Source organism: Bidens hawaiensis, unplaced genomic scaffold (assembly GCF_021521415.1).
Source record: "Bidens hawaiensis isolate Kalapana, Puna unplaced genomic scaffold, B.hawaiensis_p1.1 tig00005663_1, whole genome shotgun sequence".
Lineage (NCBI taxonomy): Eukaryota > Viridiplantae > Streptophyta > Magnoliopsida > Asterales > Asteraceae > Bidens > Bidens hawaiensis.
The window spans coordinates 142,754-157,585 of record NW_027491369.1 but is presented as its reverse complement, the minus strand read 5'-3'; the positions used below and the strand labels follow the sequence as shown (position 1 = coordinate 157,585).

Below are 14,832 nucleotides of genomic sequence, written 5' to 3'. Positions count from 1 at the left end.
CTTCACCATAGGAAGTGGGTTCTCTTTGTGACTACCACCCGATGCCAGAATAAGTACTAGGGTTTTGAGAGAAAATGAATGGATCAATTGCTAAGTACGAGTGAGTGTGTCAATGAGTGAGTGAATGTATTACCTCATGGTGAAGTACTTATACGAGGGGAATTAAGATTTGATGACACCATCGCATGGGTGGTCCCTAGTTCTAGTACACCCGACATCTTTAACTTTGTTGAAGGAAATTAACATTCTTTTTGTCATGTTGTGCCATCTTTGCCACGTAGACATACGATTTCATAAATTGGTTTACCTTGCACATTCCGGGTGTGTAGGGGTATGGTACTAAACCCGGTTTTACCATCCTAAATTTATTATGCTTGGCTTATTTTATTATATGGACTAATACAATGTTATTGGGCCGAGGGGGTTTTGTGGAGGTAACCCTAACTGGGCCAGGCCCATTAGGGTACCATGATGGCGGCCATGAGACTCTCTATATAAGGAGGTCTCCACCTCCTTATCAGGGGGTCATGCTCAATAGGAGCCACCACCACTTTTTTGTGTCTGTAAACAAGAGATCTTAGGATTTCTTAGCAGTCACCTCCACACCCCTAAAAAGCCATCGCAGGTCACCAGCAGCTGAAGAAGAAGATCAAGACGTGGTTTGTTCATCTCGAAAATCCGTGGAAACATCGTCATGGATCAGGTCAGATTCATTTCATGCTTCGACATTGGCCATCCGTGGGACGGCAACGAACTACCCTTCGATCTTCATCTCGGCTGTCAGATCTCTCCCAGGAAAAACCCAGATCTGGAAGTTTACAGAAAAAGGCTTCAAGGCTTGTTCTATTAAAGCTCAAAAAGATCCATAGATCTAAAAAGAGGCTTCCAGATCTGTGCAAAAAGAAACGGCCTGATTCGAATGATCAGGTCTCCGGATCTGTGATGGTTTTAAATCTGCTCCGAGCTTCAGATCTATCTAGGTCTGATTTACAGATCTAGGTCTAGATTACAGACCTGGATTTTAGGTCTAAAGTTGCAGATCTGACTCTAAAATTGCAGATCCAGAAATTACCAGACTTCCGCCGCCATGTACGCGCGTCCGCGGATTCTCACTCCGCAGCCGTGCGTGTGCCGCCGCGGAAACCACCATCTGGGTTTTGCGCAAGAGACCTCCGCCATGCACGCGCACTCACGAGTCACAACTCCATCGCCGTGCATGCGCGCATCAGGCCACGCGCCAAACTTGAAGGTTGAGAATCCTCATAATATCCCATATGGCTACGCGCCAAACTTCAAGGTTGGGAATCCTCATAATATCCCATATGGCTACGCGCCAAACTTCAAGGTTGCGAATCCTCATAATATCCCATATGGCTACGCGCCAAACTTCAAGGTTGGGAATCCTCATAATATCCCATATGGCTACGCGCCAAACTTAAAGGTTGGGAATCCTCATAATATCCCATATGGCTACGCGCCGAACTTAAAGGTTGGGAATCCTCATAATATCCCATATGGCTACGCGCCAAACTTCAAGGTTGGGAATCCTCATAATATCCCATATGGCTACGCGCCAAACTTCAAGGTTGGGAATCCTCATAATATCCCATATGGACACGCGCCAAACTTAAGGGTTGGGAATCCTCATACCACATGCTCATGCACCACTTATGCTCACGCATCACATATGCTCACGCATATTACACATGCTCACGCATCACATGCTCACACATATCACAGTCTACGCGCACGCGCATGCAACATCTGCGCGCGGCGCGGGACATAAAGCCTACGCGCACGCGCATGCAACATCTGCGCGTGGCGCATAACACAAAACCAAAGTCTATGCGCACGCGCATGCAACATCTGCGCGTGGCGCGGGACATAAAGTAGCTCGTAAGCCGCCTCACGCGCAAGCTCCACTATTATTACAGCTCATAAGACGCCTCGCGCGCAAGCTTTTATTATTCATACAGCTCATAAGACGCCTCGCGCGCAAGCTGCTATTATTCTTATAGCTCGTAAGACGCCTCGCGCGCAAGCTTTTATTATTCTTACAGCCCGTAAGTCGCCTCACGCGCAGGCTTTATTATTCATACAGCTCATAAGACGCTTCGCGTGCAAGCTGTTATTATTCTTATAGCTCGTAAGACGCCTCGCGCGCAAGCTTTTATTATTCATACAGCTCATAAGACGCCTCGCGCGCAAGCTGTTATTATTCTTATAGCTCGTAAGTCGCCTCACGCGCAAGCTTTATTATTCTTATAGCTCGTAAGTCGCCTCACGCGCAAGCTTCATTATTATTATAGCTCATAAGCCGCAACTCGCGCAAGCTCTATTATTATAGCTCGTAAGCCGCCTCACGCGCAAGCTTCATTATTCTTACAGCCCGTAAGTCGCCTCACGCGCAGGCTTTATTATTCATACAGCTCATAAGACGCTTCGCGCGCAAGCTGTTATTATTCTTATAGCTCGTAAGACGCCTCGCGCGCAAGCTTTTATTATTCATACAGCTCATAAGACGCCTCGCGCGCAAGCTGTTATTATTCTTATAGCTCGTAAGTCGCCTCACGCGCAAGTTTTATTATTCTTATAGCTCGTAAGTCGCCTCACGCGCAAGCTTCATTATTATTATAGCTCATAAGCCGCAACTCGCGCAAGCTCTATTATTATAGCTCGTAAGCCGCCTCACGCGCAAGCTTCATTATTCTTACAGCCCGTAAGTCGCCTCACGCGCAGGCTTTATTATTCATACAGCTCATAAGACGCTTCGCGCGCAAGCTGTTATTATTCTTATAGCTCGTAAGACGCCTCGCGCGCAAGCTTTTATTATTCATACAGCTCATAAGACGCCTCGCGCGCAAGCTGTTATTATCCTTATAGCTCGTAAGTCGCCTCAGGCGCAAGCTTTATTATTCTTATAGCTCGTAAGTCGCCTCACGCGCAAGCTTCATTATTCTTATAGCTCATAAGCTGCCTCGCGCGCAGTTTTTATTACTCATAGACCCGTAAGTCGCCTCACGCGCAGGCTTTATTATTCATACGGCTCATAAGACGCCTCGCGCGCAAGCTGTTATTATTCTTATAGCTCGTAAGACGCCTCGCGCGCAAGCTTTTATTATTCATACAGCTCATAAGACGCCTCGCGCGCAAGCTGTTATTATTCTTTTAGCTCTAAGACGCCTCGCGCGCAAGGTCTATTATTATAGCTCGTAAGCCGCCTCACGCGCAAGCTTCATTATTCTTACAGCCCGTAAGTCGCTTCACGCGCAGGCTTTATTATTCATACGGCTCATATGACGCCTCGCGCGCAAGCTGTTATTATTCATACAGCTCGTAAGACGCCTCGCGCGCAAGCTTTTATTATTCATACAGCTCGTAAGACACCTCGCGCGCAAGCTGTTATTATTCTTGCAAGCTCTATTATTATAGCTCGTAAGCCGCCTCACGCGCAAGCTTCATTATTCTTACAGCCCGTAAGTCGCCTCACGTGCAGGCTTTATTATTCATACGGCTCATAAGACGCCTCGCGCGCAAGCTGTTATTATTCTTATAGCTCGTAAGACGCCTCGCGCGCAAGCTTTTATTATTCATACAGCTCATAAGACGCCTCGCGCGCAAGCTGTTATTATCCTTATAGCTCGTAAGTCGCCTCACGCGCAAGCTTTATTATTCTTATAGCTCGTAAGTCGCCTCACGCGCAAGCTTCATTATTCTTATAGCTCATAAGCTGCCTCGCGCGCAGTTTTTATTACTCATAGATTCGTAAGTCGCCTCGTGCGCAGGCTTATTATTCTCACAGATCCGTAAGTCGCCTTGCGCGCAGGCTTTATTATTCTCATAACTCATAAGCTGCCTCGCGCGCAAGTTATGTTACATTATTATCAAGATGCGCGCCCCATCTTTTATCAGGCTTCGCGCCACTATGATGCGTGTCATATCTTATTTAAGCCAGGGCACCATCATCATCATAAGGACCGCAACATGTCACCATCATGAAGAAAACCTCCTAAAACTCAAAGACAATAAAGACAAGGCCAAAGAAAAGGGAAGAAACCGCCTCATAGCCTAACACACCTCATAAAGTCCAGCGCTCCACCTAGACGCTTGCGCGCCCAGGAGCAACGCTGGACTTGGGGGGGCTTGTAGGGGTATGGTACTAAACTCGGTTTTACGATCCTAAATTTATTATGTTTGGCTTATTTTATTATATGGACTAATACAATGTTATTGGGCCGAGGGGGTTTTGTGGAGGTAACCCTAACTGGGCCAGGCCCATTAGGGTACCATGATGGTGGCCATGAGACTCTCTATATAAGGAGGTCTCCACCTCCTTATCAGGGGGTCATGCTCAATAGGAGCCACCACCACTTTTTTGTGTCTGTAAACAAGAGATCTTAGGATTTCTTAGCAGTCACCTCCACACCCCTAAAAAGCCATCGCAGGTCACCAGCAGCTGAAGAAGAAGATCAAGACGTGGTTTGTTCATCTCGAAAATCCGTCGAAACATCGTCATGGATCATGTCAGATTCATTTCATCCTTCGACAGGGTGAAATAATTGGGCCTTTTAAGTTTTGTAGAATAAATCCAGGCCGTAACCTCTTCATATTACTTTAATCATACTTTAAATACATATTGACTGATAATAATTTATACTATTAATGCAATGAATAACACTCTTAAATTTCATTTTTTTCCATGCATGGGCGATCCCCTCTGTTAGACAAGTAACCTCAATTGCTTTTAATGAACAATTTATTGATTTGTATCCTAAATAGAACGTTACAAATTGTTTAAAACAACATAAACGAAAGTTACCCGGTTTCCTCTCGGATTCTTGGTCCGAAAGTATAATATAGTTTGAATTGTTAAAACTAATTTTTTTTAATAATACATAAATGAAAAAATTTATATCATTCGGTAGTAGATGCATGTACGTAGAGGTCTTGAATTCAAGTCTTTTGAACGATAGAAATTTGTAATAGATACTATATATATATATATAATGAGGGAAAGATGGGCAAATTAAGACGTTTGTTTTTAAGTAAAATACAAAATTTAATACATAACTTACAACCCAACAAAGCATGTGTAAAAGGACAATATAGTCTTTTAAAGGATGAATATCACGTGCAACTTCAAATCATTAAACATATTTACAGTTTTGCTCCTTTAACTTTAAGCATCTTTTGTAAATTTAAACATTTATTATAACTTTGACCCTTAATCTTTTACCTATATACATATTTTATTTTCACTTTTAACCTAACTTTCCCCACTGAATTTAAACGGTCATAACTTTTTTATACGTTAATATTATTTATAACGGATTGCACCATAAAAACGAGCATTTTATTATCTTTAACTTGAGTATCATATTGTTATAGTTTTTTCAGTTAAAAAAACAACATTTTACGCATGGGTGTTTGCGGTATGGTTTTGATGGTTTTTAAATTACACTGTGAGCCAAACTAAGTAACATTTTTTTGTCGTCGAAAACCGAAACCACTCCGTTGAAAATTGAAATCGGCTGGCCAAAAGTTAAAGAAAAAAATCAATCATGAAATTAAACCAATGTCTGGTTTTAACGGTTTCACACCGAACAATGAACACACGTAAATTTGTAATGAGATTACCAAAGTTTGGGTTTCCTGCTGCATCGCGCGGGCACCCGTCTAGTAAGTATATAAGTAGACACTTCCATAAGTTGTTCTCCACCACTTGCCTTGATCTCCTCTCTCATATACACATACACTGACCGAATTTAATTCACTCTTTTCCTGCAAAAAGAACGCATATTCATACATCACTATCCGTCGTCAGTATTGAAACTTGATCCATCAAACGATCTTCACTCCGATTATAACTCACTTCAAATACCCATCTAGCTTAAATTATAACTGGATCACCTTAATTATCCAAACACATTCATTTTCTTTTATCCTAGCCTTATAATAATAATAATTATTATTATTATTCTCCCAAAGATTCAGGAACCCTAATCACGTTTCTTTTGACTGAACGCCTTTTATTCGAATCTCACACAATAACCACCACTCATATTAATCCATAATCCATTATAAATACATATCCAGAATATTCTTCCATTCTTAGATACATACAAATTAATTCATTCACTAAACATGACATGTTTAAGGGAATTACAAGGTAAAATGGCTAATGATCACGCCTTTGATCACGCCTCCCGACGTTGCGTATTTGTTCCTGGACCGGTCATAGTCGGTGCTGGACCGTCTGGGCTAGCGGCGGCTGCTTGTTTGAAGGATAAAGGGGTTCCAAGTGTCGTGTTGGAGCGATCAAACTGCATCGCGTCGCTTTGGCAATTCAAGACGTATGATCGCCTCCGGTTACACCTTCCCAAGAACTTTTGTGAGCTTCCCATGATGCCCTTCCCGGATGCGTATCCAACGTACCCTTCGAAGCAGCAGTTTGTGGAGTATCTGGAGAATTATGCAAGGCGGTTCGGGATAGAGCCGGTTTTTGAGCAGGAGGTGGAGAGTGCTGAGTATGATGAGAGTGTAGGGTTGTGGAGAGTGGTGAGTGTGGGGTTGAAAGGGGAGGAGGTGGAGTATGTTTGCCGGTGGCTGGTGGTGGCTACCGGGGAGAATGCGGAGGCGGTGGTGCCGGAGATTGAAGGGATGGAGAGGTTTGGTGGGGAGGTGGTGCACACTGCTGAGTATAAGAGTGGGAGTGAGTTTAGAGGGAAGAAAGTGTTGGTGGTTGGTTGTGGGAACTCAGGAATGGAAGTGTGTTTAGATCTTTGTAATCACAATGCTCACCCTTCTCTTGTTGTTAGAGATTCTGTGAGTTTTCATATCCTAAATTATTTTTATGATTATTGTCAATACTATTTCTGTTTATTATATCTTAGGTTATGAAAATTAAAACATAGGTAGATATAAATCTTCTCATATACACTTTTAGCTAAACTAGCCTAATTAGCTTCATTAATATGATGTTGATTATGGAAATTAAGGCATTGTTATAGGGTTCAGTTTATTATAGATTGAGAATAGTTAATTGCATGGTAAGTTTTCTATTCAATATTATCTATGCTATATATTGCTATCTACTCTTTATCATTGCAATATTCTACATATCATACATTTGCATTCCTATTCAATATTTCAAGCTATTTAATTACCAATTTGTGATTTGTAATCTAGCAAGTTGCTAGGTTATTTATGTTTAATACAATACAATTCGTCAATGTTTAAGAAAAGGAAAATTCGTATATCGATGTCCTTGGTGGTCTATTATAGTGATACTAGTACTACTACACAAGAACAGAAAGAGCTCTAACACATACATCTAAGTTCCCACTTTGTTTACCTTGTATCATTTTTATAATATCGAACATAAGTTTTTTACTGACTGATATGCGTGATTAATAATAGGTCCATGTCCTACCACGGGAGATGTTGGGAAGGTCGACGTTTGGGTTGTCCATGTGGCTGCTCAAGTGGCTACCCATACGACTTGTTGATCGGTTTCTACTGATCATGTCATGGCTTATTTTTGGAAGCACGGCCAGTTTTGGATTAGATCGGCCCAATGTAGGACCCCTCGAGCTAAAAAGCAAGACTGGGAAAACACCTGTTTTGGATGTGGGAACCTTAGCAAAGATCAAAAATGGAAACATCAAGGTAAACCAAATTACTATATGTATCTATATGAGCTTTTGTGCTACTTTTAATTCTTTTCAATTCCTTAGACATGTTCTCATATCTTTGTGTTTTTCTTCTAGTTAGGACCCTCCTTTATATTTTTGCTAATATAGAGTCACTACATTAAATCTACTTGTAATTAGATAATAAAACACACTTCATGTATAAGTTAACATGTGTTTTTACTTCCTTTTATTATAATATATGATCAAAACGTCTATAAATTTAAAAAGTTTAAAGATTTTATTAAGAATTGTGTTTGAAAAGCAGGTGTTTTTAATTTATTATGAACTTAGTACAATATACCCTTAAAACTAATATTTATAATTAATATGTATTTTAACATGCATAGATACATCCAAGCATTCAAAGTGTTGACAACCATAGTGTACAATTTGTCAATGGAAGAGTAGAGATTTTTGATGCAATCATTTTAGCAACAGGGTACAAAAGCAATACTCCCTCTTGGCTAAAGGTACCTTATATCCTCTTCTTTCACTTTTATTCTTACAAAATAAATTTAGAATTTAGTTTTATTCTCCAATTCATTCACATTCAAAACCATGTGTATGTGTCTATAGGAGAAGGGGATGTTCTCTGAAAAAGACGGGATGCCTCGGAATCCATTTCCTCAAGGTTGGAAAGGCGATTTTGGGCTATATGCGGTAGGGTTCACTAAACGTGGTTTGTTTGGTTCATCTATGGATGCAAAACATGTAGCGGAAGACATAGAAAAGTTTTGGAAAGCCGAAGCCAAGAATCTTTCTATGACCATTGGGCGATCATTCACACTCCAACCGTCGTTTTTTCCCGTGTTCTCTTGCTATGACTTAAAGAACACAAGTTTTATTTAACTACAAAAGATAACGACTCTAAAACCAACCAAGAAGTTGTTCATCCAATTGTAGATAATTAAGAAAAAATTGTGGTGGAGCTACTTCTAGCAACCAATTAGTTAGGTATATTTTTTTATATATATTTTTTATTATTTTGAAAGGGGACCTCTATCATAATCTAGGATAGTGTATGTATGCATTTTGTACATTGCAACATTTATTTCTTTGACATAGAGAGGAGGGATAGGGGTAAAGCTTGCAGAGTTTTATTATTATTTTTTATTGTGTCTCGTTTCAATTTTATTTACATGGTTAAGAGCTTTATTAGCTCATAGCTAGTTTACTAACTACATAACTTTCTTGTGTATTTATCATAAGTGAAATTAAAGAATAAAACAAAATCCTTTTTCTTTGCTATGAATGTACATAATATGAAAGTGATGCTTTCGTATCGAAAATCCAAATGATCACTAGCTAAGACATTTATAAAGTTTTAATATTTTGTAGCTTTATTGTTGTAATAATTTCATCGTCAACTAATTTCTAGGACCACCGGTTTCAATCAATAAATTAATGAGTACACGCCCGTTTTCAATAAAAATGTGTAATTGGATGATTTCGTTGTTGTGCATAATGTGGTATTGAGGAGATTGATGTGCTACTAGCTACAAATGGTTTCTTGATGAGTTGGAGCCCTCAATCTCTTTCAAATGATATATATAATTCCTTGATCAATATACATTTGGTTTTAACAATTATGGAAAATGATTGAACATTCATGATAACCAAATTTTCAACTACTTTCATCTAAGAAGCGGAATCACGTGTTGTTAGTTTCTTATTCTTACGAACGAATAATTCCAAACATATATGTTGACCGAGTGTTAGAACTTAGAAGAGTTACACATGTAACAAATACATTACACAAACGAAATACACATGCATATATATGATATAGATCGATCCGGTAGGAAGCTCTAAAGACATCAAGTGATACAATTTTTATAAATTTAATTCATAATTTAACATGTTGAGGAATCAAAAAAAATTATGAATCGAAGTTACAATCTATAACTTTGGTTCATAAATTTGTAAGTTTGTTGACTTATTCATTTTTATAATTTTGATTAGTTCATAAAGTTTCACACATTATATAGGTTACGTACTGGTTGATCTTCTTACATGTAAATAAATGCATTATATTAGCAAATTTGATTATGTTTACGTCCAAATTAGATTCAATTATTCTCATTTAACAAATATGCCACTTAAAAATATAACAATTAGATGTAAAGTCATTAGTTCATATTGTTTCAATTATGCGTTTTTGAAAACTAACCAATTTAATTATTAGGTTTAAAAATTGTGCTAAATTGGTCGATTTGTTGACCTAAACTGGCTTAGAATAACAAACTCAAACATTTAAATAATTAACCATTTTGAAATTAAATATGGTTTTTTGTTGCCTAAAATGTAAGAAATTGACCATACATTACACAACACAGTTCTTATCTTAAAATGCTTTGCTTTGAAGCTATATGGTGGTTGTACGTGTGTGTGATGATTTTATTAAAATTCAAATGTTAATTACTTAATTTCATTCCATCAGTTTCTATAAACCTTGTTTTACGTTTCCTGTTCTATTTTCATATATGCTAGCTTCTATATTCAACTCTTATAAGCAATGATGATAATTAAACAAACCCGACATTGACAAACAAACCTGAATCGGATGAGCAAAGTTTATATTTTGAAGACGGGTAACAGATTAGCTTTAATTTCTTTTTGTGGTATGAAACGGGTATGGTTGACGATATCCGGCTGGATAGATTACCCAACACATACATACTCGTTTACATGCATTTCACGAACCATACCTATAATCGGTTTTCTTTTCTTTGGGTAGTAAAGAAATCTACTAGTTCATTATTATAGCTTTTATATATCAAATTTCTATTAATATTAAAAATCATATAAAAATAGTAAAAAGTGTGTTTGGAAATTTTAATTGGCGTATATATCCTATACCTGGCTAGTAATTACTAGACATGTATGGAACACAATTTTACAATCAGTTATAAAGCTAAGATTAGCAAAATACCCACTTAAATATCACTGATGTTTATTGGCAAATTGAAAATAAATAACCCCAACTTTAAAAATCACTACCAACGGACCCAACTTTCAACTATTTTGTCTTATTGTACCTCCGTTAAAAAACACTTAATGTCGTTAATCCGAGTTTCAAACCGATGTTTTAGGGCTTTTGATCGGAAGAACGATACGATTCGACTGATGTAAAACTTATCTTGTAACGGTGACTTAAATGACTTGATTTTTGTTAATTGGAAATTCAAGAAAAGTTAAGATTAATTATTTCCAATTTGCCTTGACATTTTATTCTAAAAAAGTTTATAGGACTAGCCCTTTTGGTTATACCCATTTAAAAGTGAGGAGGATATGTATAAGTTGTGTCAACTAAAAGCCTCATATCAAATAAAATGAGAGTATCAAATAAAATGAGAGGGTGTAAGTTTAGTGATCCATGTTTGAGTTGGATAAGTTTATAAACAAAAAATGTGTATGTTTCTGGGTTAGGGTTTGGGTTTCTAGTACTAGAGCCCTACCAAACAAAAATACAACTCAGATTTCTTATTACTTTTAACTGTTCACAAGGATTCAACAATGATCATGGCAGGGTAGTCCCTGATAACCCTTTTCTAGGGGTCGTGGCGAGCTTTCGTTTTAAAGTAATTAAATTAATATAGAATTAAGTAGTTATGGGCTTCTGTGGAGAGCGGGTCTTAGGCGGTTGCCTACCTAGCTTGCCCCTCCCTCCGGCCCGACTCTATCATTGGGTTCCATCAAGAGAATGAAACTCACCCTTTAGACTCTTAAAGATGATGAACTATAGCTAATACATGACTTCTAAACCAAGATGATGTTGCAATGCATTGACATAAGTGGCTTATTTTTAACTCTAACAAGACCAAGACTTGTAGGAGCTTATGAGGCAACTCTAGTTACCTGAAATCTTTACAATTAGTATTGCTTAGCTTTCAATTGCTTTCGCTCTAACTGTAAAAAGAAATGTTTTTTTTTGGTAAATATTTTGTAGAGCGAGATCTCCATTATTATATACACGCCAAGATGATAGAGAATGGATAGAGATGGATACATTAGTATGTACTTGAATGAAAGTAGAATAAATTTATAACGAATAAGACTATATTAACCCTTATCAGTCGTTTTAAGCCAACTAATCGGCCAAATAACATTAATGAAGTATGTACATACGAACCACTACAAACGTTAAACGTATGACCTCTTTCCCATATATATATATATATATATATATATATATATATATATATATATAGATAGATAGATAGATAGAAACACATCTGAGCCACTAAATCTCTTTACATGATTAACTAGTGAGGTCATTCAGAATCACCCTTAGCTTATAGTACGTGCTACTACTTTCATGATATCAACTTGACACGTTTAAGCTCACATATGTATTGTACACATCCTGTTTTAATACGTTTCTGTGCTATCATGTATAGCAGTACCTCCTAACAGCTATCTAAAAGAAAATCCACTAATGGATTTAGAAAACATTATCAAGAACAACTATCATAATTTATATAAGGGGTAAGGTTGAAGTGTAAATAAACATAAAAGTTTATTCGTTAGTTTTGGAATAGTAAATAAAAATAATTGCATTGACCGGTTAACGTTATCACGATTTCTAAAAGACCCGTTACAATAAAAGATACGAACTTTTTATAAACTATTTAAAAAAAATGAAACTATGCCTAATTTATATAGTTGCATTCACGACATTGATGTATGATTATGATGGGGTATATCATTAATCATATGTGGTCTGAAGAAACACTAATCAGCCCCGGGCAGATTACGGATAATCTGGGGGTTAAATAGATGTTTCCCACGAGGGGTTAGATCCGGCAAAGATGGTTCTTCTGATAACCTGCAAAACAGACACCGTGAGCTCGTCACTGAGAAGGGGGGGGGGGTTCCTCCTAGTGACCACCCTCCGGCGTGAGAATCAGACTAGATTGCTCTTGAATATAAGTGTATATTAAGAGATTGCTAGAGCAGATATCAGGTATAAGATGTAAGATACAAGATAAGATGAGATGATCATACCATTTGGGGTATTTATAGCCGAAGGTAGGTTTCCAAGAAGGTATAGCCGGCTGAATAGTATTCCTGTTCTACCAACTGTGGCCTACGCACGTGCCATGCTGGTAGTTGGTGGGTAGGCAGCGGCTGACAGTGACCAGGCCTGCTGTGTACTATTCCTTTTCCACCAACTGCCGGCTATGCACGTGGTATGACAGGAGTTGGTGAGTAGGCAGCGGCTAATAGTGACATACAGTACAAGAGCATGCTGCTCGCCATACTGTTGTCAATGAGCTGTCGTATCTCTGGTCAGATCTTTTGCCCATACCTCGTCAGGTACAGTACAAAAGATCCTCCACTATCGTACGGACTGGCTTATTTGGGCGGGAGTATTCCCCCTCCCGCCTTTGTGCGGGATTGTTCCCGGCTTTGCTCATTCCTTCAGGTGACTACTGAATTATTGAGAACTAAGTGCCTTGTGCGTGTAGCCTTGCTGTGCGGGTGGCCTTCCCTGATGGCTTGTATCCGCAGTTGCGGGAACAGGCGGAGTACTTCACCATTGGGAGGCATTTCCTGCGGGAACAGCTTGCGTACTGCGCGTAAGGACGTCACGTCTCTGAGCATGGTGGGTCATGCGGATCCAGTTGGTTTCTGCGCAGACGTTTCTCTTCAAGGTGAGTCCTGCGGGTCCAACTGGGCTCTGCTGGGACCTACCTCTTCAAGTCCCCCCAGTCCAATGTTCTTCTCATGAATGTTTAATAAAGTGAGGTGAACTTTTGGACTTAAGCAAAGGGTTTTGAAAAGGGTTTAGTTTTAAGGTTTTCCATGGGGATTCTTCCCGCGGAAGTCCTAATGTCACTTGCAGAAATTCCCGACTTTCCTGCTTGATCTTTGGGTATGATGCGGGTAGGTCTGTAACCTCCTCGCAAGTCAGGAGCGTTGAGTCCCACTTGTGTGGATTCTCCATGAGGTTTTGGTAGTTTTGAACATAGTGATCAATTATGTTAAAACCACCAATTCCATCTTGGAGCTTCAAACAATGTAGTTCTCGACGTTCCCGCTATGTGGGGATGTTATTCCCGTTTCCGCAAGCATTGCCCAGAAGATCCTTCTTGGTTTCAATTCCCTGCGGAGCGCTAGGTATGTGAAGGGTTTTGCCTTGACACTGTACCCGCACTCGTCTTACGGTTACTTTACTTCCAAGGTATTCCTGGCGTCAATTCCCTGCGGGTGCTAAGTATGTGAAGGGTTTTGCCTTGACACAGTACCCGCACCCGTCTTATAGTTACTTGGTCGCCGAGGTATTCTTGGCTTCAATTCCCTGCAGGTGCTAAGTATGTGAAGGGTTTTGCCTTAACACTGTACTCGCACCTGTCTTACAGTTACTTGGTTGCCAAGGTAAGGGGTATTTTCCCGCTTACTTTTGAATCTTTTTGAATTTTTGAAATTCGAAGAGTTGGTGAAAGGATAAGAACAGTCCAAACTGTTGAAACGTCGTCCGACGGTTTCTTCTGACTGTGTCAGGACGTGCAGGAAGTTATGGTGACGTGACAGTATATGGTCATTCCAGACGCTTTTTCAGGCGCGTGGGCGCGATTTTTCGGGCGCGTGGCCGCGAAATTAATGGCACGCGTCCTTTCAACAGCTGTTGCCAGCTTGCTTTTTGCCACGTGTCATAGTTTCATTGCACCTTCGATTTCTCTCTCTTCCGCATTAAATTCATCGCATTGATTGCGATTAGTATATAAAGGGGGAGAGGGTCCTTTGTAATCCACACTTTCACTTTTCTCTTCATCTTCAAAACGATTTCCGGCGAATACTCACCTTTTCAGTCGAGCATTCTCTTGAAATCGTTCTCTTCTTTCATACCTGCAAGATGTCTTCTGCTCACGATCTTGAGGCTACAGCCCAGGAGGCTGAGGTGTACGCCGAGAACCCGTCATCCACGTCCGACAAGGATGACAAGAGTACTGCTGGCGAGTGCCAGTGTGCTCTGCCTGTCGATCTATATCAGTACATCGTCAGGAAGTTCATTCTCGAGTCTTTCGAGCCTGAGTTTCTTGAACCTCATCAGACGGTGTATGATGCCCCCAGAGGCAAGATCGGGGTATATGCCGCATTCTTTGTCTATGGGAATCTTAGGTTCCCCTTGACG

At 39.5% G+C, this 14,832-nt stretch overlaps 2 protein-coding genes across 2 annotated transcripts in view; both read left to right on the top strand.

Moving 5' to 3' along the window:
• LOC143630386 (uncharacterized) overlaps nt 1-14,832 on the top strand; it is a 181,434-nt gene that overhangs the window by 156,130 nt on the left and 10,472 nt on the right. The gene's annotated exons all lie outside the window — the stretch shown is intronic.
• LOC143630383 (indole-3-pyruvate monooxygenase YUCCA6-like) lies at nt 5,689-8,767 on the top strand. The gene is made up of 4 exons (XM_077099418.1): nt 5,689-6,825; nt 7,420-7,668; nt 8,042-8,164; nt 8,271-8,767. Exons 1-4 carry the CDS (start codon nt 6,145-6,147, stop codon nt 8,541-8,543), a joined length of 1,326 nt encoding a protein of 441 aa, XP_076955533.1. The 5' UTR covers nt 5,689-6,144; the 3' UTR covers nt 8,544-8,767.

What these genes read in the sequence shown, in the direction of transcription:
- LOC143630383 (XM_077099418.1), top strand. Translation starts at nt 6,145, where the DNA reads ATGACATGTTTAAGGGAATTACAAGGTAAAATGGCTAATGATCACGCC. An exon ending in CTCTTGTTGTTAGAGATTCT is followed by an intron (nt 6,826 to 7,419) that starts GTGAGTTTTCAT and finishes GATTAATAATAG; the next exon opens with GTCCATGTCCTACCACGGGA. An exon ending in TCAAAAATGGAAACATCAAG is followed by an intron (nt 7,669 to 8,041) that starts GTAAACCAAATT and finishes TAACATGCATAG; the next exon opens with ATACATCCAAGCATTCAAAG.